The sequence below is a fragment of the Hyla sarda genome, chromosome 1 (genome assembly GCF_029499605.1).
Source record: "Hyla sarda isolate aHylSar1 chromosome 1, aHylSar1.hap1, whole genome shotgun sequence".
NCBI lineage: Eukaryota > Metazoa > Chordata > Amphibia > Anura > Hylidae > Hyla > Hyla sarda.
Genome location: NC_079189.1, coordinates 414,070,994 through 414,095,321, shown reverse-complemented (window position 1 = coordinate 414,095,321; position 24,328 = coordinate 414,070,994). Strand labels below are relative to the sequence as shown.

The following is a 24,328-nucleotide window of genomic DNA, read 5'->3' as shown; positions in this document are numbered from 1 at the left end:
GCATTTTTCTATATGGATTTGTGAAAGTAGTTTTTTTTTTTTTTGGATGAAAAAGCTACTTTCTATACCTTTTCCATGGAATCTGTGCCTTGAAGACTTCCTATGTTCCAAATCCTGTTCCAAAACATATAAGCCTATATACACCATGGAGTGCTGCTTCTCCCCCTCGATCCAATCCTGCTCTCACATAAATATCTGTGTATGTAAAAGAAAAGTCATCTCTGTTTCCTGGGTCACAGGTTGTGTCAGGTTGTGTCTAGTACCACGGGCTGTGCTAGAACAGCCTGCTAAGACATAGCGACCAGGTCGAGGCACAGTGTGAGCCAAATATTACCAGACCTGAGAATACAAGAGTACAAATGAGAACGTAATTGGAGGATGCAGATCAACATAAAAAGCATCTAAAGCTTCCCCCCCCTCCGCCTGTTTATTTACACAGATGCATCACTTGTTAATTGGGAAACAGGCAGTGTGAAAACAGCTATTTAAGAGGGGGCTGAAAGCAGGATCCCCATGTCTGGAGGGGACAAAAAGGGATGCATGAGCGGAGATACAGAAACTGAGCAGCACAAAAGGCTATCAAAACTACTGCTAAATAAAAACTGGAAGAGGTGCAAACACGGCATCGGATAGGACCTGTAAGTATTAGTGAGTGTCAAAACTACAGTATTTTCATGTCTTTGCATGTCAGATTGCAAATGCAAGACAGACTTTAGGTCTAGATTTCATACAGAACATGCAAAATAGTGTAATGTAATGGGTCCTACTAGTGCATTGTTCTCACCTTTGCATCTTGTTTTGTTACAAAGTCCACAAAGCCAAAACCCCGGTGAGCTCCAGTGCCGGCCATCTTCTTAGGCAGACGGACAGTTTTCAGTTCCCCAAAAGTGCTGTGTTGAATATAGAGGAACGTTAGCAAAGAAAGTAATGTTGTATCCAGAATCCTAAAAGGGGTGTTTTAGTGTGCCACATTTTATTTTTAAATAATACTTTGGCAGGTTAAAAGAAAAAAAAGTTATATTTACCTACTCCAATTCCAAGCAGGTCCCCTGATGCTCTTCTCTTCCTGCTCAGCCAACCATTGGCCTAAGCGGGAAGGTCCTGCTTCTATATCTCATCTCGGAAGCAGGTAAGAGAGACAAGAATCAGGTGACCACAAATAGTTGCAAAAGGAGCTGCACTGGTACCAGCAGGATGTTGGGTATGTATAACTTTTTTTTTTTTTCTTCTTTCCAGCCCCAAAATTTAAAAAATTGTAGCTCACTGGCCTTTAGGGCCAATTTAACAATAAACATAATAGTGCTGTACATAATGATTCCGCCTACAACAAATCATCTTCCTCTTCTATGTTTTTCATCCGAAAGCTATATTCACATGGCATGAAATTCTTTGATTCTGTTCAAATTCCGTTCCGCAAAAGCATGCTGCAGAATTTCTGTGTGCTCAAAACTAAAAATTCTGCCAAAATTTAAAGCTTCATTGACTTTAATAGGATTCTTCCGGGAATTCATCAACATTTTAAAAAGACATGTTAAATGGTTTTGCAGAATTTCTGCTGGAAATTGTGCTGTGTTAATGGGACAGCGGAATCCCAATTCAATGAAATAAGCAGTCAAATTTGGCAGAAATTCTGCCGTGTGAACATAGCCAAACCAGTTAGTGGTTTTATGCTGCCCAAACACCATGGGCAACATCAAAGAGGAACAGGGTCCATCAAATGACATTCTGCTCTCAGAGTTAGGGAGGACAACAGGGAGGGGAGGGGTTACAGACCTGCTCAAATAGAAAACAAGGTGAGAGAAACCTTGGAGGACAGCTCACAGGCTGTAGGAAAGTAAATAAAAGGTAGTCTGCAGGGGAGACTCATATATATATATATATATATATATGTGATGTGTGCTCAAACAGCACACTGTAGAAGCAAAAAGCAAGAAACAAAAACCCCCAATGAAGAAAAAGTTCAAAGCAAGGAAAAAAAAAATATTTTTTTTATTTTTTAGAAGGTGTCCTTAACCTTTTAGCCATCATTTAACTATTACAACCAACATAAGGCAGACATTTGGGGAATGTGCGAGACCACATTTAACTTCCCCCAGGTCAAAGTCTCTCCTTCACCTAGGGTTCTGACTACAGACAATAATCCTATTACAGAAAATAAGAAAACAAATAAAGGATGCATTAAATTCTCGCAGGAATGTTTTTCTTACAAGAAAAGCATTACTGACCAAGACATCAAGACAAAAGATCCTGTACACCTCAAAAGATACTATCAGCTCCAGAGATTTTTTTTTTTTTTTTTTTTTTAGAAATAGTGTTTAGCCTGCACAATGTGTCTATGGTACATACCAAGGACACACAGAAAAACAAAGATAGTCAAGCGTGAACACTGCAGTGATGCCAAATTGTGACATGAATGAAACACAAGGTCACTCAATCCCAATAGGTACGATAGTATTCACTGCTTAACACAATATACAGAATCGGGTGTGAAAAGATGACAAGATGTAGGTAAGGTTACACGTTGCATACTAATGTTTGAATCTCCACACATACCTCGCTTCTTAACAAAATCTCAGATCACACTGCAGAAAGACAGTGCCAGAGCTCCCCCTGGTGGCCACCTCTTAACAATGCAAGATGCTGTAAATTGGCCACTGACCTGAAGAGCTCTCGAATTTCCTTCACTGTAGCCTGGAAAGGAACATTTCGGACAAGAATCTTTGAGCTCTTCTGCTTTTTGTTGACCTGTTTCTTACGATCGGTAGCCACTGTTGGTCTGAAAAAAAAAAATAATTTAAATTAATTATTCATTATGTCTAAGCCCCAGAACAGTGCTTGCCTTATATACAAAATATTAAATCATCAATATATAAATTACCATTCTAGCCTAAATAGAAACATCCGTGACCAAGCACAGCGTAGGCCCAGAGTCTACTACGACAGGAGGAAATGAAGACCACCACCAAGAAACAAGGGCCAGTAGGGGCTTTTCGATGTAACTAAAAGCCTTGCAAAGAGTGTACTAATATTGTGCACAGAGCAACAACCTTTACTAGCCATGCCACCAAGGAGAATTTTTCCAACAACCTGTACATCATCCAGTGTCATTAGTGTCAACAAGCATTGGATTAACGGCAAATCATAGCTTTGAGAAGCTCAGGGTGTCACGACATGCCAATGAATTTCATGACCGTGATTTCATTGATATCATGCATGCCCATTACAGTAGGTCAGCGTTTCCCAACCAGGGTGCTTCCAGCTGTTGCAAAACTACAACTCCCAGCATGCTCGGACAGCCAACGGCTGTCCGGGCATGCTGGGAGTTGTAGTTTTGCAACAGCTGGAGGCACCCTGGTTGGGAAACACTGCAGTAGGCTTTGTTATCTTGTATTCAACCATATTTTTTTAACACTATTATTCAGGTTTAATTCGCAATTAATATCTGTTATTTTCATATAATATGCTCATTTATCCATATCATGCAGAAGGTACCTCCATCAGATCTATTTATGTTATGTATATCTTTTTCTCTTTTTGAAGCAATTTCTGTTCCATGTATTCCATTATTAGACCTCGCATTGCCCTATTTGGCCTGTTTCCAGTTTATTTGATGCCACTTTGCGCTACAATCTCTCTCCCTATTTGGTATTCTGGACATTTTTACCTACGTCATGCACGTTGCCATAACCCCCCAAACAGGCGTAGAGAGAGAACCGGAAGAGCTTTGGTCACTTGCAGCGTTTCGGTCCAATCATGCCTAAGTGGCCGCTTTTGTAAATGTTGTCCATTTGTCCTTCTCTGCAAATTTCAGAGCACTTGGATCTAGTCAGTCATTCTGCTAGCGAGCAATGCTAGGTCTTCTGTGTTCTTCTGATGTTCATCCTGATGTTTACTGTGAGTGCTGCAAATATGCTATGTATGTATTTTTATATATATGCATTTTATGCACGCCGATTGGAGTGTGTAGGATAACGTCATCTTGTTGTTTTACACGTATATGCCATTACATATCGTCTGTTTTACACCAACAAACGTGTTATATATGAGGCCTGAGTATTATTATCTAACTAATCTAAGTCTGGAATTACAATTCTCCAGGCGTTTGTAATGTGACTTGCAGCTGACTGATTCCCTTTATCCCCTTAAGGACTCAGCGTTTTTCCGTTTTTGCATTTTCATTTTTTCCTCATCACCTTCTAAAAATCATAACTCTCTAAATTTTGCACCTAAAAATCCATATGATGGGTCATTTTACCAAAAAATCCACGACGAAAGAGAAAAAAAATTCATTGTGCAACAAAATTTAAGAAAAAATTTCATTTTGGGGGCGTCTGTTTCTACACAGTGCATTTTTCGGTAAAAATGACACTATCTTTATTCTGTAGGTCCATACGATTAAAATGGTACCCTACTTATATAGGTTTAATTTTGTCATACTTCTGAAAAAAATCATAACTACATGCAGGAAAATGTATAGGTTAAAAATTCTCATCTTCTGACCAGTATAACTTTTTATTTTTTCGCGTACAGGACGGTATGAGGTCTCATTTTTTGCGCCGTGTTCTGAAGTTTTTCTCGGTACCATTTTTGTATTGATGTAACTTTTTGATCGCTTTTTATTCATTTTTTCATGGTATAAAAAGTGACCAAAAATACGCTATTTTGGACTTTGGAATTTTTTTTTGTGCGTATGCCATTGACCGTGCAGTTTAATTAGCTATATATTCTTATAGTTTGCCCATTTACGCACGCGGTGATACCCCATATGTTTATTTTTATTTACACAGTTTTTTTTTTTTTTTATGGGAAAAGTGGGGTGATTTAAACTTTTATTAGGGAAGGGGTTAAATGACCTTTATTAACTTTTTTTCACTTTTTTTGCAGTGTTATAGGTCCCATAGGGGGCTATAACACTGCACACACTGATCTTTTACCCTGATCCCTGCAAAGCCATAGCTTTGCATATATCAGAATTCTAGGGGCTCGATTGCTCAAGCCTGTAGCTCAGGCTTGGAGCAATCAAACGCCGATCGGACGGGATGGAGAAAGTTAAGGGGGCCTCCGCTCACGTCCTAGCTGATCCTAATCAGCCCGACTGAGCTGCCGGGAAGCTTTTACTTTAGTTTTGGACGCGGCGATAAACTTTGATCGCCACATCTGAAGGGTTAATAGAGCGCGGCACAACGATCTGTGCCGCGCGCTGTTAGCCCTGGGTCCCGGCTATCATTAGCAGCCGGGACCGACTCGGTATGATGCGAGGTTGCTGCGTGACCCCATTTTAAATACCGGGCGCAGGGCGTACAGCTACGCCCTGCGTCCTTAAGAGGTTAACGGGGTATTCCAGGAATTTTTTTTATTTTTTATATATCAACTGGCTCCAGAAAGTTAAACAGATTTGTAAATCACTTCTCTTAACCTCTTAAGGACCCAGGACGTACGGGGACGTCCACGCACCCTGGGCTTTAAGGACCCAGGACGTCCCCGTACGTCCTGGCGTTTTCCGGTCCCTGCCGCGCGCCGGGCAGGGATCGGAACCGGATGCCTGCTGAAATGGCGGTTACTTCCTGGTCTGCAAACTGTAGTACTCCATATGTTGCAAAACTACAACTCCAAGCATGCTGGGAGTTGTAGTTCGGCAACATCTGGCTCTAAAGATGTTGCCGAACTACTACTCCCAGCATGCCTGAGAATGTTTGGGAGTTGTGGTTTTGCAACAGCTGGAGGCACACTGGTTGGGAAACATTGTTTCCTAACTCAGTGTTTCCCAACCCGTGTGCCTCCAGCTGTTGCAAAACTAAACTACCAGCATGCACTGAGACTGTGCATGCTGGGAGTTGTAGTTTTGCAACAGCTGGAGGTCCCCCCCCCTGTGAATGTACAGGGTACAATCACATGGGCAGGGGGCTTACAGTGAGTATCAGGCTGCAAGTTTGCAATGCAGCTAATTTTGCGCGGCAGCTCAAACTCGCAGCGGGAAACTCGCTGTAATCCCCGCCCGTGTGACTGTACCCTAAAAACACTACACTACACTAACACAAAATAAAATAAAAAGTAAAAACCACTACATATACACATAACCCTACACAGCCCCCCTCCCTCCCCAATAAAAATGAAAACCGTCTGGTACACCACTCTTTCCAAAATGGAGCCTCCAGCTGTTGCAAAATAACAACTCCCAGTATTGCCGGACAGCCGTTGACTGTCCAGGCATGCTGGGAGTTTTGCAACAGCTGGAGGCACCCTGTTTGAGAATCACTGGCGTAGAATACCCCTATGTCCACCCCTATGCAAATCCCTAATTCAGGCCTCAAATGCACATGGCGCTCTCAATTCGGAGCCCTGTCGTATTTCATGGCAACAGTATAGGGTCACATATGGGGTATCGCCGTACTCGGGAGAAATTGCCTAACAAATCTTGGGGGTCTTTTTCTCCTTTCACCCCTTATGAAAAGGTGAAGTTGGGGTCTACACCAGCATGTTAGTGTAAAAAAATAAACTTTTTACACTAACATGCTGGTGTTGCCCTATACTTTTCATTTTGACAAGAGGTAAAGGGGAAAAAAGCCGCCAAAATTTGTAACGCAATTTATCCCGAGTACGGAGATACCCCATATGTGGGCGCAAAGTGCTCTGGGGGTGCACAACAAGGCCCAGAAGGGAGAGTGCACCATGTACATTTGAGGTGATTTGCACAGGGGTGGCTGATTGTTACAGCGGTTTTGACAAACGCAAAAAAAAAAAAACCCCACATGTGACCCCATTTCGGAAACTACACCCCTCACGGAATGTAATGAGGGGTGCAGTGAGAATTTACACCCCACTGGTGTCTGACAGATCTTTGGAACAGTGGGCTGTGCAAATTAAAAATTTTGTACAGCCCACTGTTCCAAAGATATGACAGACACCAGTGGGGGGTAAATGCTCACTTTACGCCTTGTTACATTCCTCAAGGGGTCTAGTTTCCCAAATGGTATGCCATGTGGGGGTTATTTTGCTGTCCTGGCACCATATGGGCTTCCTAAATGCGACATGCCCCCCAAGCAAAATTTGCTCTCAAAAAGCCAAATATGACTCCTTCTCTTCTGAGCATTGTAGTTCGCCCGTAGTGCACTTCAGGTCAACTTATGGGGTACCTCCATAATCAGAAGAGATGGGGTTACAAATTTTGTGGGGTATTTTCTGCTATTAACCCTTGCACAAATGTGAAATTTGGGGGGGAAAACACACCTTTTAGTGAATTTTTTTTACGTATGCAAAAGTCGTGAAACCCCTGTGGGGTATTAAGGCTCACTTTATTTCTTGTTACGTTCCACAAGGGGTCTAGTTTCTAAAATGGTATGCCATGTGTTTTTTTTTTGCTGTCCTGGCACCATAGGGGCTTCCTAAATGCAACATGCCCCCGAGCAAAATTTGCTCTCAAAAAGCCAAATATGACTCCTTCTCTTCTGAGCATTGTAGTTCACCCATAGTACACTTCATGTCAACTTATGGGGTACCTTCATACTCAGAAGAGATGGGGTTACAATGTTTGGGGGGTATTTTCTGCTATTAACCCTTGCAAAAATGTGAAATTTGGGGGGGAAACACATTTTAGTGAAAATTTTTATTTTTTTACATATGCAAAAGTCGTGAAACCCCTGGGGGGTATTAAGGCTCACTTTATTCCTTGTTACGTACCTCAAGGGCTCTAGTTTCCAAAATGGTATGCCATGTGGGGGATTTTTGCTGTTCTGGCACCATAGGGGCTTCCTAAATGCAACATGCCCCCCAAAAACCATTTAAAAAAAACGTACTCTCCAAAATCCCCTTGTCGCTCCTTTGCTTCTGAGCCCTCTACTGCGCCCGCCGAACACTTTACATAGACATATGAGGCATGTGCTTACTCGAGAGAAATTGGGCTACAAATTGAAGTATACATTTTCTCCTTTTACCACTTGTAAAAATTCAAAAATTGGGTCTACATTAACATGCGAGTGTAAAAAATGGAGATTGTGAATTTTCTTCTTCACTTTGTTGTTATTCCTGTGAAACACCTAAAGGGTTAAAACGCTGACTGAATGTCCTTTTGAATACTTTGGGGGGTGCAGTTTTTATAATGGGGTCCTGCAGTTTTTATAATGGGAATCCACTTCAAACCTGAACTGGTCCCTGAAAAATTGTGAGTTTGGAAATTTTGTGAAAAATTGGAAAATTGCAGCTGAACTTTGAAGCCTTCTGGTGTCTTCCAAAAGTAAAAACTCGTCAATTTTATGATGCAAACATAAAGTAGACATATTGGAAATGTGAATAAAAATAAAAATTATTTGGAATATCCATTTTCCTTACAAGCAGAGAGCTTCAAAGTTAGAAAAATGCTAAATTTTCTAATTTTTCATAAAATTTTGGGATTTTTCACCAAGAAAGGATGTAAGATACCACAAAATTTTACCACTATGTTAAAGTAGAATATGTCACGAAAAAACAATCTCGGAATCAGAATGATAACTAAAAGCATTCCAGAGTTATTAATGTTTAAAGTGACAGTGGTCAGATGTGCAAAAAATGGCCGGTTCCTAAGGTGTAAAATGGCTGGGTCCTTAAGGGGTTAAAAAATCTTAATCCTTCCAATAATTATCAGCTGCTGAAGTGGAGTTGTTCTTTTCTGTCTGACAACAGTGCTCTCTGCTGACATCTCTGCTTGTCTCGGGAACTGCACAGAGTAGAAGAGGTTTGCTATGGGGATTTCCTTCTACTCTGGACAGTTCCCGAGACAGGTGTCATCAGAGAGCACATAGACAGAAAACACCAACTCAACTCATAAGTACTGAAAGAATTAAGATTTTTTTTAGAGAAGTAATTTACAAATCTGTTTAACTTTCTGGAGCCAGTTGAGATATATATATATATATATATATATATATATATATATATATATATATATATATATATCTATCAAGTTTTTTTTCCTGGATAACCCCTTTAAGAAAGGGCTGTTTTGCAATGCAATGCAATTTGCAATGGATATGAATGAGAACTGAGCATTATTCCACAAGAAATTAGCTAAAGTAAGTTGCTATTACAGTTTCTTGCAGATTCAAGTTACCAATTTATCCCAAATCATCTATTCCAAACACACTAGAAGATACCACATCAATATAATATTATAGCACTTACTGAAGTATATTTTGTCCTGTGTACATACCCAACACATTCTGGTTTGGTAAATTTTTCAGGAGAATACCTATACTTCAAATGCCATGCTCCAAACATGAACACATTTTCGATTTTTCTCTTCCACATGTTCTCAGGCGCAAGAGCAATCCCCCCCCAACTGATAATGTATTAAAGGAGTACGTATTAAAGGAGCCATAGACACTTATCCCCTATCCACATGGGAGTCTGGCCACTGGGACCCTCCCACTATCTCCAGTACCGGGACCGGCACTGCTGCGGCTCTGCATGGCTAATGCTCATGTGGTCAACCTCACTAAGAGGTTGACAGACACGACCCCCCCCCCCCCCCATACAGCTCTATGGCAGAAATGCGGCAGAAGGCGGGGATGCACAAAAGCTGCATCCTAGCCTTTCCCATAGAGATCCGTGGCGTCGTGCTGTGGCGGACACTCCTCCTGCACGGGGAGAGCCGCCGTACAGGAGATCGATGGGGGTCTCAGCGTTTGGACCCCCTGTGATTGGATACTTCTCCCCTATTCTGCAGCTCTCCTTTAAGCAGTCCATGCACATAAGGCTAGAATTCCACTGAGGGTGGAATGCCAGAAAAACTGCCACTAAATTTCACTGAGTTTTTCTGGCGTTTTGCCTTTCTGTGGAACTTTTTATTTTATTTATTTATTTTTTTAAAGAAATTTCTTAGGGTACCATTTAAAAAAAAGAAAAAACGGAACAATTCCTTGGGAATGGAGAATGGTAATAATAGCCGATAATATAAAACTAGCGAACAAGTCAGATTTTTTTTAAAATATGTAATTTAAGATTTTATTTTGTGTAATATAATTTTAATGTATGTGTTTTACACTTTTTTTTATTTTAGGTACTTTAATATCATGTTCGCTTGTTTTATATCATCGGCGGCTATTCTTTCCTACAAATTCAGGCACCCCTACTGTATACATTTTAATTTTTTTTAATGGCACCCTACGAAAATCTATAAAGATAGTTATCATAGATCGTTTACATAAAAAGAAAAAAAAACGCTGCAAAAACACCAATGTTAAAATCCACATGGCTTGTATTGTTTTTTCACTCCCATAGACTGCTATGAGAGAAAAATACCAAGATTTTCTCAAAGATTGTTACATTTTTTATCTTTTATCTTTTTAACACATCCCCAGTTTGAATAAAGCCTGCCTGGTTCAACATCCTTGAGTCCACTGTAAATAAATTTGGGGCAGGAAAAGGGCCAGGCTAAAATATGGACTGGTTTGTCTGGATAAGCTGGATGGGGGACTAGGATTGCCAGACTTTAGGCTATCAAGAGTTATTAACATGGTGATTCAAAATCAGGATTCACAAATAATAGAATATTGTATGCAAATCAATAGGTATTTGTGGATATTTTTGCTTTCTTGGATACAGGGGGTCACCAGGGAGTGCTGGGAAATAGGTTTACATACTTGGAGTTGTTAAGTAAAACATGGAAATGGCTCAGAAATTGTATGAGTGTTAAAGGAAGTTTTTTGTTCTCTCCGATATTTCACAACAGGAATTTAAAAAGAGTTTGACACTATTAGCTGGGAAGGATTTTGGGTGTCACAAGGGATAACACTAATCCATCAATTTTATAGGGATAGCAAACTGAAACGTTTTGAAGAGTTGGTGGTGGAATTTAAGATAAGTCATAAGCACTTTTTTTTGTATATGCAGCTATGTGCTGCAGATCGGGCAATTAGGGAGAGATAAATACTTAAGGTGGAACACAATTAATTTATAAACTGGATTTATGAAAATGTGCAGGGGAATAAGAATATGGTGAATATATATAGAAGGCTTAGAAGGGTGAAGAGAAGGGGAGAAGAGGATAGAATCAAGCTGAAATGGGAACAGGAAGGTATTTAACTAAACTCAACACTGGGTGGCCATGATCAAAAACCTAGGGTCTCTTCCGTTTGGTATGAATTTTAAGATAACTTACTTCAAGTGTATTCACAACCTTTATTACTCCCCAAAAACACTTAACAAGTTAAAATATTGGAGCCATGCGAAATGTCCAACATGTGAGCAAGATGATGCAGATTTTTTTCATATTATCTGGGATTGGGTGGTCTTCAAGAAATTTCGGAAAAAGATTTTGGAATATTTGGAAGTAAAGGGTGTTATAGGGGATCAGTATATTCTAACTTTTCGACAAGCGATCTTAGGGGCGGATTGGGGCACAGAAGACTCTGAACTTAGAGCAAGACTCTTTATAATGGCAAAAATATGTATTCTGAGGGTCTGGCTGGTGTAAAAATCACCAGACTTTGGGGCATGGATTTCTTTTGTAGAAAAAATTTGGAAATTGGAGTACTGTAAAGCTAGGTAATCAATTAAAGGGACTCGCAAACCTGTAAAAACTTGGTCTAAGTGGTTAAAGTAGATGGGGTGTTTTGGTATTGGTTTAGGAATTTTTCCTTTCTTTTTCCCCGTTCCCTCTTGACGGGGGTGGGAAAGGGTGGGTAGTGGGAGATGAGAGAAAAGCAAATAAAAAAATGGCCTCAGCATACAATAGTCTTTTCTGGACCATTGTAACTTGAAACCAGACTCAGACTCAATGCTACAGACCGTCCAGATCTGTGAAACGTGTCAATGGCTGAAAGAACTGACCAATTAGAATGGGCATTTCACTGGTAAAACACCTGTATTACTAAAGCATATACACTGAATTCCTGTCTGGTAGCGCCCCATACAGTACAGGGAGGTACTATATGTTCTATACTACTCTTTACCTGTGCCAGGGTTAGCTTCTCCTTTGGACACTAGATGGGGGCGGCTCCCTGTACAGGACCCTGAAGAAGCTCCTGTCCTCTACATAGACAGTGATTTACAGCTCCCAGCAAATCTTTATTAATTACTTTTATATGTAAGGACTTGTTTTATCTATATTCGTCATATAATTATTTTTCAGGATTGGTACAGATAACACATATCCAAAGAGGCAATTACAAATAGAAGACTCACCTAAGCACCCGTTCTGATAGTTTAAGTTCTAGTTGGTGATCATCAACAGTAATGTGCTAGTGGAAGAAAACAAAGAACATACATTTCACAGATTTGTATGTGACCCTGCTTCTTGTTACTCCAAATGCCAGTAGAAACGATCAAACTACCACTGGCAGAAGTGGACATTCTAAGCAGAAGCATTTGTCAAATGAGGGTTAAAAAAAAAAAAAAAATTCTGCCACTGCAAATTCCTGCAGCAATCACTAGGGGTTTTCACTGTATAAAGATTTTTGGAGATCTAGAAAACAATTTGGTATAGCAGCTCACCACACCAATAAAAAAAAATATATAGGTCTCAATAGTATAGATTTTTATACTAGATTCAATACTGGTTATATAAATTCATATGAGCTCCCCCCTAGAGTGGCTGTCTGAAACCAGATTTGTATCAAGGGATGCTATACCACCTCTGTGACTGGTATATTACATTTGGTGGACATTAATGTTACATATCGCATGCTCTTGGGACTTAAAGTGTACCTGTCATCTACATTACATAAAATGTTTTTGTTGACAATACCATTATATGTATATTTGTAATATACATTGGTTAAAAAAAATTGTATATTTTTGCCCCTACAGCTATTGTTTGTGTGTCTATGAGGAGTACAAACACAGGAAGTGTGGGAGGACAAGCAGGGCTCTGCACACTGAGGCTCTATGACACGCCCCTGGATCACACAGCAAGATGATTGACAAGCCAGGAGCCTGCACAGAGCTCTGCTTCTCCTAATAGAGTTGAGCGAACTTACAGTGAATTGGCTCATAGCAAACCTCGCAGCTCGGCTGTTGATTACTTTAGTCTGCATAAATTAGTTTAGCTTTCCAAGGGCTTCAGTTGCCTGGAAAAGGTGGATACAGTCCTAAGAGACCTAAGATTGCCATCCCGGACTTTTCCAGGCAACCAAAGCCCTTGAAAAGCTGAAATAATTTACGCAGACTAAAGTAATAAAGGGCCGAGCCACAAGGCTATCTCCTACCCTCACTTCCTGTATTTGGACTCCTCATAGACACACACAGACAAAAGCTGCAGGGACAGCATTTTTTTCACCCAAAAATATACACATTTTTTAATCAATGTATATTACAAATAACCATATAATGGTATTATCTACATTATATCAAGTATTTGTTGGTGATAGTTATAATTTAAGAGTACACCACTGTAAATATACAGTCATGGCCATAAATGTTGGCACCCCTGAAATTTTTCAAGAAAATGAAGTATTTCTCACAGAAAAGGATTGCAGTAACATGTTTTGCTATACACATGTTTATTCCCTTTGTGTGTATTGGAACAAACCAAAAAAGGGAGGAAAAAAAAGAAAATTGGACCTAATGTCACACCAAACTTGGTCTGGACTATATTATTGGCACCTTTTCTAAATTGTGGAAAAATAAGATTGTTTCAAGCATGTGATGCTCCTTTAAACTCACCTGGGGCAAGTAACAGGTTTGAGGAATATAAAGGAGGAGAAGAGAACTGTCTGAGGACTTGAGATCCAAAATGGTGGAAAAACATCAACAATCTCAAGGTTACAAGTCCATCTCCTTTTTTGGCTTAGTTCCAATTTACACAAAGAGAATAAACATGTGTATAGCAAAACATGTGTTCCTGCAATCTTTTTCTGTGAGAAATACCTCATTTTCTAGAAATCTTTCAGGGGTGCCAACATTTACGGCCATGACTGTATGCTCTTGGGCCTTAAGTCCACACATCTGTAAATGTAGGGCTAGAGGCGGCGGGTTTGGCTTACTTTGGTATAAGATATCTTGCAAGTTTAGTCCCAGATCAGCTCTACCAGTGACTAATATCCCAGCAGGAAGATTTCCCCTCCAAAGATCTTAAAGGAGTACTCTAGGATCTGAAAACTTATCCCCTACGCTAAGGACAGGGAATAAGTGCCAGATCGCGGGGTGTCCGACCGCTGACCCCCCTCCCCGGCAATCTGCACAAAGGACGTGTGTCAACCACCACATGTAGCGGCAGACGACATGCCCCCACAATGCAGCGCTATGGCTCCCATAGCGTTGTATCGAGGGGGCATGTTGGCAGTCGCTTCGTTCGGTGGTCGACAAGCCCCCTTTCTGCAGATTGCCAGGGCCCTGTACAGGAGATCGTGGGGGTCCCAGCGGTTGGACTGTCCCGCAATCTGACACTTATCCCCTATGCTTAGGATAGGGGATACGTTTTGAGATCCTGGAGTACACCTTTGAATATAAAAACAGAAGTTAAAAAATACATTGTAACTGTATAATAAAAAATACAATTTAAAAATAGCACATCATCCACGCCAAAAAGCCCACTAATTGCCATTGGTGCCCTTTTTAATCCAGCCACCAAGACCCTGGTTAATCAAAACTTTTATTATCAAAAATAACATTTGATATATGATTTACAATAACAGGATTGCATATAGACATGAAACCATTAAATTGTACAATTATGAAAATTACAAAACTAAAGTAACATTTTTTACATACTCACCAGTCTACCTATTAAAAAGACCCTGCCATTAAACAAAGTAGTCTAAAAGGGCTATAACAGACACTTAGACCAATCTAAGACTTATGGCCTATCCAGTGGCCAAGCCCAACCACTGATACTTTTACTGATTTCTAGATAGGAGTAGCCCTGTTCAACTACTATAAAAAGAAGTTAGTTTGAAGCAAGCGATCAATCAAGTAACAGCTTGTCTAAGGAATCAAAATGAAGCAACATAACATGGCATATACAGCAGGAACAACACAAAGTGTACTAAAAAAACATACCTGCAACTGTCGTAGAGCTTTTTGTGCGTGTTCTTGTTTCCTATACTCTACAAATCCAAAGCCCATAGACAGAAGGGCACCTAAAACAGAAATATAACCTAAGCAGGCAATTTGTCTTTTACATGGAAAAATATTCAACAGCACAAAAAGGAAAGTGAAATCAATGTTGTACACAATAGTGGTAAGTGCTCTTTCACAGTTAAAATTTGGATTATTCTGTTTATTTTTCAAAATGTATTTTCATATTTAAAAAGTAGATTTTTGGACTTACCGTAAAATCTCTCTCGAAGCTTTTATTGGGGGACACAGGACCATGGGTATATGCTGCTTGCCGCTAGGAGGCTGACAGGATATACCCGCCTCCTGACTGAGCAACTCAGTTTTGTCCTAAAGCAGAAGGAGAACCGACCAAGAAAGGACAGGCTGTATACAAACCCAGACAAGAAGGGAACCGACCACAAACCCCCCCCCCCCTCCCCCACACACCACAGGGGCAAAAACTGTCTGGGCACAAACAAACCGAAGGGTGGGTGCTGTGTCCCCCAATAGAAGCTCAAAGAAAGATTTTACAGTAAGTCCAAAAATCTACTTTTCTCGAGCGCTTCATTGGGGGACACAGGACCATGGGACGTCCTAAAGCAGTCCCTGGGGAGGGAAGACCATATCCCAGACAGAAAAGAACTCAGGCAGATGTCTAAACTGCCGCCTGCAAGACCCTGTGGCCCAGACCTGCGTTGGAGGACACAAAGGTATGAACACGGTAAAACTTGGCAAAAATATGCAGAGAAAACTAAGTTGTAGTCTTGCAAACCTGTAGAGCCGAAGCCCCGTGACTGACCGCCCAGGAGGCCCCCCACCACACGGATGGAGTGAGCAGTCACTCTAAAGGGGGGCACCTGATCTTTGCACAGGGAGATAGTGGCCTAAGAGGCCGGGAGCCTCTTGCGCCGCCCATTGGGGAGCACAAACAGGGAGTCACCCCGCCGGAAGGAAGAAGTGACCAACAAATAGGTCCAAACCAAGTCCAGCATGTGAAGCTGATGCTCCCGCAGATGAGAAGGGGATAGGCAGAAAGGCGGCAATACGATCTCCTCGTTCAAGTGAAAAGACATCACGACCTTAAGTTGAAAGGAAAGCACAGGCCGAAGAACCACCTTTTCTTGGTGGATCACCAGAAAAGGGGAACGACAAGAGAGGGCAGCCAATTCCAACAGACGGCAAATGGATGTGACTGCAACAAGGAAGGCCATCTTCCAGGAATGGAAACGAAGGGAAACCTGGCCCAGAGGCTCAAACGGAGCGCCCTGAAGAACATCCAAAACTAGATAAAGGTCACAAGGCGAAGTGGGGACCCGAACAGAGGAACCTCGTGAGCCACGCCCTGCAAAAAAAAAAAGTGTGAACATGAAGGTTGAATGCAAGAGGGCTTTGGAAAAAGGACAGAAAGTGCAAATACCTGCCCCTTGATGGAACTGAGGGCAAGGCACGTCTCCAGCCCCGATTGCAAAAAGGACAGGAGATCCCCCAGCGGTGACAGATTTGATCGAAGACCTCCGGGTGAAGGGACCACTCGTCCGGGTCGCCGGTGGAGCTACTCAGGAAGTCCGCCTCCCAATTGTTGATACCAGGAATGTGCACTGCCAATATGGCCGGAACGTGAAGTTCCGCCCAAGAGAGGATCGTCAAAACCTCCCTCATGGCCGCCGAGCTGCGGGTGCCACCCTGGCAATTGATGCATACCACTGCGGTGGCGTTGTCAGTCTACACCCGGACTGGAATGCCCAAAGCAGGCGACTCCAGTGAAGAAGTCACAGTAAGATCGCCCGGAGCTCCAGGACACTGAAGGGGAGACCGGACTCCAACGGAATCCAACGGCCCTGAACATTTTGGTCCCGAAATACACCTCCCCAGCCGAGGAGACTGGCGTCCGTGGTCATGACATGCCAATGGAGAGGCAGGAAGGACTGACCCTCCCGGAGAGGGGACCGAAGCCAACAAAGGAGGGAGTGGCAAACTCTGGGTGGGAGCCAGATCCCGCAGTGGACTAAGGAGATAGGATGGCCCACTGGAGAGGATGGTACCGAAATTGGGCAAAGGGGACCGCTTCCATGGAGGCCACCATCTCACCCAGAACTGACATGCAGGTGCGGACGGGAATCAGACCCGGCCGCCAAAGTAAGCGAATCCCTGACAAGAGGTCCCGGAGCTTGTCCTCCGGAAGAGGGAGGCGAGCCACTTCCGTATCGAAGTGGATCCCGAGAAACACCAGGGATTGGGAGGGAGACAGGTTGGATTTTGCACGGTTGATGATCCAACCGAAATTGCGGAGGGTCTGTAGCATGAAGTTGAGGCTGACCCGATTTTGTTCTAGAGAGGGCGCCTTGTTGAGTAGGTTCTCCAGATAGGGGAGAACAGAGACACCCAGAGAGTGTAGGAGAGCCATCACTGCCGCCAGTGTCTTGGTGAAGACCCGAGGTGCGGTCACCAGCCCGAAGCGAACCTAAGATGGTGGGCAGGAAAGATAGGGATTGTGCAGGTAGGCATTCCGTATGTCCACAGAGGAGAGGAACTCCCCCCAGATCCATGGAGGCAACTACTGACTGTAGGGATTCCATCCGGAAATGCTGAAGTCACACATGACCGTTCAGAATTTTCAAATGGAGAATGGGGTGAACTGTGCCGCCTTGAACCCTGAAAACTGTTCCTGAGGAGGGACTGGCACAATTAAGCCCTGAGACAGGAGGGTGCAAAAGGCCACCTGAAAAGCTGCAACAAGAACGGGAGATCGAGGAGGGCGAGACTGGAAAAAACAATCCCGGGGAATAAAGAATTCTATTTGATAGCCCTGGGAAACAACCTCTCAAATCAAAACATCCTGAACTTGTGCAAGCCAAACGTCCCCAAAGAGGGACAAGCCAACCCCCCCCCCCCCCCACCCAAGGATAAGACTCAGATGGGGGCACAACCTCAGGCAGTGGGGGGCTTGCAAGTCCCGGATTTGGAAGAGGGGCAGTTGGAACGGCCCCCCACTTCCAAGAAGCCCTCCTATCCTCTGAGGCCGCCGGCTTGTCCTGGCCGCCCAAGAAATGATAGGGGCAAAAGGAAGAAATCTTCTGCCGCGAGACTGAACGGAGTGTACGATTTTGGGGCAAGAGGGAGCTCTTGCCCCGGTAGCCTCATCGGTGATCTCATCTAGGTGTTTGCCAAAGAGACGAGATGCCAGAAAAGGAAGTTCAGTAAGGGAACGCTTAGAGGCCGCATCGGTGTTCCAAGCTGTCAGCCACATGGAGCGCCAAAGAGCCACTAGATTGCCAGAGGCCAAGACAGTGCAGCGATCCGACTCCAAGGAGGCCGAGCAGAGGTAGTCTCCGGCAGTAGCGATTTGCTGCGCTAGAACTGCTAAATCGCTGGGGGACGCACATGTCATAAACCCCTGGCGCAACTGACCAGCCCAAACAGAGGGGGCTTTGGATACCCAAGTGGAGGCAAAATCTGGTGACAAAGCAGGGCCTGCTACCTCAAAGGTGAATTTTGCCAAATTCTCAATGCGCTCATCTGCGGGGTCTTAAAAGGATGCTGCATCAGCCAGTTGAAGGGTGGTGGAATTAGTCAGCCGCAATACAGGAGGGGCCACTGTAGTAGAAGACCACATTGAAACCAGGTCCTGAGGAAAGGGAAAGATAGTCCGGAGCTTCTTAGTCCCGTGAAAGCGCTTATCAGGATGCTTCCACCCACCTCTAACAGCTTGTCAAATTCAGTGTGAGGACTGAAAACCTGGGGTGTCAGACGAGCACGGCGGAAGGAGACTTCAGGGACTGCACCTGAAGTTCCTAGGTCCTGTAGATGGAAGGTGTCCCTGAGTGCAGACACCAGACTGTCCACCATATCTGACATGCGGGAAGTCTCTTCTGAGTCAGAGGAAGGATCCGAATCAGAGTCCACCAGCTCCCCTGGGGATTGGGGGTGCACTGTAGGAGTTCTGGAACGGGTGGAGATGGACAGAATGGGGGTGCAGAAACTGGGAGGGGACACTGGATGACCGGTGTCGGCAGCACCTGGAGAGGTGGAGGGAGAACGGGAGAACCCCACACGGCCTGACTCAGGGGAGGAAGCAGAGGAAAGGCAACCTTGACGGCCACAGGAGGGCCGTAGGAAATGACTGGAGGGGGGACCCACTGACATCTCCCTAGGAGATGAACGCTAGGAGGACCGCCCCAAGGTGGAGACTAGCTCCTGGGAAACCCTGGCTAAATCGGAGATCGTCAGAGAGAGAGACGAGACCCACTCAGGAGCGGGATCAGACCTTCCGCCGTCCGGTGGGACCATCATGCACCATAGCCAGGGGAGGACTGGGTAGCAAGAGATGCACAGGGTGGACAGGTGGGCTCAGAGGAACCACCTGGCATTTTGATTTTATAGCCTGAGCAAGAATAGTAGTGACCAGCGCAGGAACCGCTTGCCGGGGAGGGAGGGGATCGGGTCTGGGATCGGACATGAAAAAGGGAATTATTAAGTCAGACAACCAGACAGACCAGGAGTGATCTCACTCAGGTTCCTGTGTCCGGAGAAAAGCAGGTCATGCAGGTGCACCTGGAGCAGACAGCAGTAGGATGACCAGCAGAGATACTGAGATGAGCAGCAGAGCAGGGCTTGAATGCGTCCAGATTCATGCTGGGCCATTAGCAAAGGAGGAGGGGCCAGCTGACCCCTGCAGCGTGCGCAAACCCCAGGAGTGGGAAGTTCCCTGACTCCCAGAGCGGGGGGGGGGGGAGGGGACGAGAAGAGGGGGGCGGGGAAGAGAAAACCCAGCCCCCCTGCAAAGAGAGGCTGCCGGGAGTAGAGGAAAAGGAGCTCCCAGAAGGAAGGGTGTGCGACCCTGCGCCGAAAAGTGGGCGGATCCAAATGCTGGCAGCTGACTAGGCCCGAGCCACGGGTTCAATTAGTGACATTGCTTATGGTCCGGACCGGAACATGAGCGGGTGCGCAGAGTGGAGAGGCCGCAGTGCAGCGCTGAAGGGAGTGCTGTGGGGAGCAGGCCCGAGCTGCAGGAGTACAGGGTCGCACCACCCGCAGCCCGGGCCAAAATAGCCGGCATAACAGAGGCCAAGGATGTGCTTGCAGGGGGAGGGGACAGCTTCCGTTCTCCGAACAGAAGTCTTGCGCCCGCGGCTCACAACTCATTAATTTCCAGCGCGGCCGCTCACAGGAGGAGAAGGAGAGCAGCGCCTGCGGGTAACATGATTGGGGACAGCGCTGCAGCTGATAGTTCATTCATTCGAGGGGGGGGGGGGGGGGGGGGGTTGGTGGCCAGCCGGTATTGCAGTATAGGGAAAAATTCATATCGTACAGAAGAAACACACCGGTATTCGGTATGAACCAGTATACCGCCCAACACTATTCTAAACTAACTCAGATTATATTCCCTAACGATTCCTTGAACTTTTCTTGCCCTTAAAAACTTTTTCCGAGTTTTAAAAAGCTCTGTATCATATCTTTTCCCTTGCTCACATTGTGTGAGCTCCTGGCAAGAGAAAGTGGGCGTTCCCCAGCAGGCGAAACGTCACTGAAGCCTGCAAGAGCTGTGCCTCGCCATGCCCCGCACGCACTTCCTGAGTTTGGTCTCCTGCTAGGCCAGGAGGAAACCAAAATGTTTGACTTGTGGCAGAGAACAGAACAGAGCCACCTAGTGGCCGTTTTTTCAATCACATTCAAAACATATAAAAGGTTGAGAATTTTAACAGCAAGTAAATAGCAAACGGTCTTATAATTACAATATATTAAAGGACATCTGCAGCGTGATTAACACTTATCCCCTATCCACAGGATAGGGGATAAGTGTTTGATCCCGGGGGGTCCGACCGCTGGGACCCCCTGTGATCTCCTGTATGGGGCCACGGATGTCCAGTGCAGGGGGCGTGCCAGCCGCAGCATGACATTGCACCCGGCACGCCTCCTCCATAAATCTCTATGGGAGAGGCGGGGAGGCAGCGTTTGTGCCTCCCCGTCTCCCTCATAGAACTGTATGGGGACGGGGTGTCACCGTCAACCTCTAGGTCGACGCTACGTCACCATGAGTGCTAATGGCGACGCCCCGTTAGGGAGATCGAGGGGGGTCCCAGCGGTCGGACCCCCCGCGATCAAACACTTATCCCCTATCTTGTAGATAGGGGATAAGTGTATACTGCGCTGCAGTTGTCCTTTAAAAGTTTAGTTTGGTAACAGGTACTTTTTAATTTTCGAAATATTCCTTTACTATGGTCAAACAAATGGCTACCTTAATTTATCCACATTTATGTGTACAGAATCTTGGGAGTTTTTTTTTTTTTTTTTACAGGTTTAACTTTTTTGTTTTATTTTAAATTGTCACTATTATGTGTGATAACTTTTCACATGTTACACAGACATGTCAAAAGTTTAGATTGGTTGGTGTCTCATTGTGGATATCCCCGAACAATCAATTGATATAGCTGGTAAAGCATACAGCAGCATGCTTCACTTACCGGTTTGGTGCTGTAATGAAGCCAGTCCTCTGCAATTAGTCGAATTAAGCACAGAGCCAGGGAGGGAAGTGCACTGCCGAGAGAATTCTGGCTCAGCACTTATTCAACTGATTGCTGGGTACTTGTGGGGCAGTTGCCCATGGCAAGTAATCAGATTTCTGTGTTCATTTTTAAAAAGCTGGAATCTGATTGGTTGCTATTGCCAATTGCCCCATTGTTACTTTGCACAAGGTTTGAAAAGTCTTCCCTCATAGCAACTCACCATCACTATTCCTACAGTGCTATCTGTTTTATTCTAGCTCAACTGCATCCATACATTAAATTACTGAAGCTGGGTTATGTGACCAGCACTCAGACCACCTGAAAAGGACATGGGTTTGTGTCTCAGAAAGTGGTCTGTACTCGGTCAGCTGACCTACTAGATCCCTCCTGGTAGCATTCAGACCCTTACCCTCCTCACAAAGCTCTCTGTATAATGCTCATGACTCAGGATATATAGTAGGAGGAGAGTTCATACACATTATCTGCAGCATTAGAGAGTCATACACCTCATTCAATCACACTTATGCCTCTGCTGTGTGTGTAGATTTTGCAGTGTTTCCTGTGTGATGGAACCTGACACTGCTAGCCTATATGTAAGAGCTGCAGTACAGGTGAGAGAGAAAAAAATAAAAATAAAAAATAAAAAAGAGACTAAAGCTGTATCACACAGAGCAAAATATGCTATAGCATAAGGGGACAAAACTTCCCTTCACTTACAGTGTTTGATAGGACTCCGAGCCAGTGCAATAATAAAACTCCAACCTCTCTCTGCTAAGCCAGAGATATTATATGGTTTTCTAATGCTCCCAACAATTTCAATGAGTGGAAAAATGGGAATAAAGATTGGCTGAAATCCCAAGTACAGGGTGGGCCATTTATATGGATACACCTTAATAAAATGGGAATGGTTGGTGATATTAACTTCCTGTTTGTGGCACATTAGTATATGTGAGGGGTGAAACTTTTCAAGATGGGTGGTGACCATGGCGGCCATTTTGAAGTTGGCCATTTTGAATCCAACTTTTGTTTTTTCAAAAGGAAGAGGGTCATGTGACACATCAAACTTATTCGGAATTTTACAAGAAAAACAATGATGTGCTTGGTTTTAACGTAACTTTATTCTTTCATGAGTTATTTACAAGTTCCTGACCACTTCTAAAATGTGTTCAATGTGCTGCCCATTGTGTTGGATTGTCAATGCAACCCTCTTCTCCCACTCTTCACACACTGATAGCAACACCGCAGGAGAAATGTTAGCACAGGCTTCCAGTATCCGTAGTTTCAGGTGCTGCACATCTCGTATATTCACAGCATAGACAATTTTGTTCAGTGATGAGGCAAACTTATGTGAATGGTGAAGTTAAACAAAATCACCGCTATTGGTCTGACACTAACCAACATTGGATAGATCCCTCCAAGACTGTTGGAACACAAAAACTGATGGTATGGTGTGGTATATGGGGTACAAAGATAGTGGGGCCATTCTTCATCAATGGAAACCTCAAGGCCACCGGATATGCAAAATTGCTACATGATGATGTGTTTCCCTCTTTATGCACTGAAGCTGGCACGTTCCCCGAGTTTTTCCAGCAAGATGGTGCACCACTACATTATGGGTGTCAGGTCCGAGCATTCCTAGATGAACAGTTTCCTGGAAAGTGGATTAGTCGTCGTGGGCCAGTTAAATGGCCCCCCAAGGTCTCCCGATCTGACCCCCTTAGACTTATCTTTGGGGTCATCTGAAGGCAATTGTCTATGTTGTGAAGATACAACATGTGCAGCACCTGAAACTACGGATACCGGAAGCCAGTGCTAGCATTTCTCCTGCGGTGTTGCTATCAGTGTGTGAAGAGTGGAAGAAGAGGGTTGCATTGAAAATCCAACACAATGGGCAGCACATTGAACACATTTTATGAGTGGTCAGAAACTTGTAAATAACTCATGAAAGAATAAAGTTACGTTAAAACCAAGCACATCATTGTTTTTCTTGTGGAATTCCCAATAAGTGATGTGTCAAATGACCCTCTTCCTATTGTAAAAACAAAAGTTGGATTCAAAATGGCCGACTTCAAAATGGCCGACTTCAAAATGGCCACCATGGTCACCACCCATCTTGAAAAGTTTCCCCCCTCACATTTACTAATGTGTCACAAACAGGAAGTTAATATCACCAACCATTCCCATTTTATTAATGTGTATCCGTGTATATGGTGGAGAAATAGCCGATAACTTATACCGGAATATCGGTATAAGTTATCGGCTATCGGCCTGAAAGGCCACAGATTATCGGTATCGGCCCTAAAAAAACAATATCGGTTGATCCCTAGTCTAAACAACAGGTTACATGGCATGTGATGGAAACAAACATCTCCAACAGCACAAAATATTTAATATGGCCTGTGCTTATTTCAAAAAGGGATAGAAAAAGAAGTTCAAAGCTAGACTGCTCCTTCCATACAGTCTTATTAAGCCATATACCAATTCTTCTGAGGTGTCACACAACTGATGCCATATTTATTAAATTAATTTGGTCAGAGGTCTACTGCTCCAGAAGAAAAGTCAGTAGAATTTTTAATATATGCATATCGGGATGGGTTAACACGGGGGAGATTCATCAAGTCTCGTGCAAAGGATTAGTGGACCAGTTACATTCTATCAGACTCCAGCATTCATTTAAAAAGGCCTCTGAAAAACAAAAGCTGGAATCTGTTTGCCATTGGCAACTGCTCCACTGATCCTTTGCCATTTAAAGACCTGAATATAATGCACTAGTGACTATGTTTGGGCCATTTTAGCACCTATATGTTTAGTTTTTT

General features: G+C 43.8%; 1 protein-coding gene across 2 annotated transcripts in view; it reads right to left on the bottom strand.

Annotated features, from left to right (window-relative positions):
- RBM19 (RNA binding motif protein 19) overlaps positions 1 to 24,328 on the bottom strand; it is a 97,050-nt gene that overhangs the window by 8,656 nt on the left and 64,066 nt on the right. For both annotated transcript variants that reach the window (XM_056528765.1, XM_056528764.1), the window contains exons 19-22: positions 14,971 to 15,050; positions 12,157 to 12,212; positions 2,660 to 2,776; positions 785 to 890 (exon numbers count right to left, since the gene is read on the bottom strand). In XM_056528765.1, the coding sequence (XP_056384740.1) occupies positions 785 to 890; positions 2,660 to 2,776; positions 12,157 to 12,212; positions 14,971 to 15,050 (359 nt within the window). The remainder of the gene's footprint in view (positions 1 to 784; positions 891 to 2,659; positions 2,777 to 12,156; positions 12,213 to 14,970; positions 15,051 to 24,328) is intronic.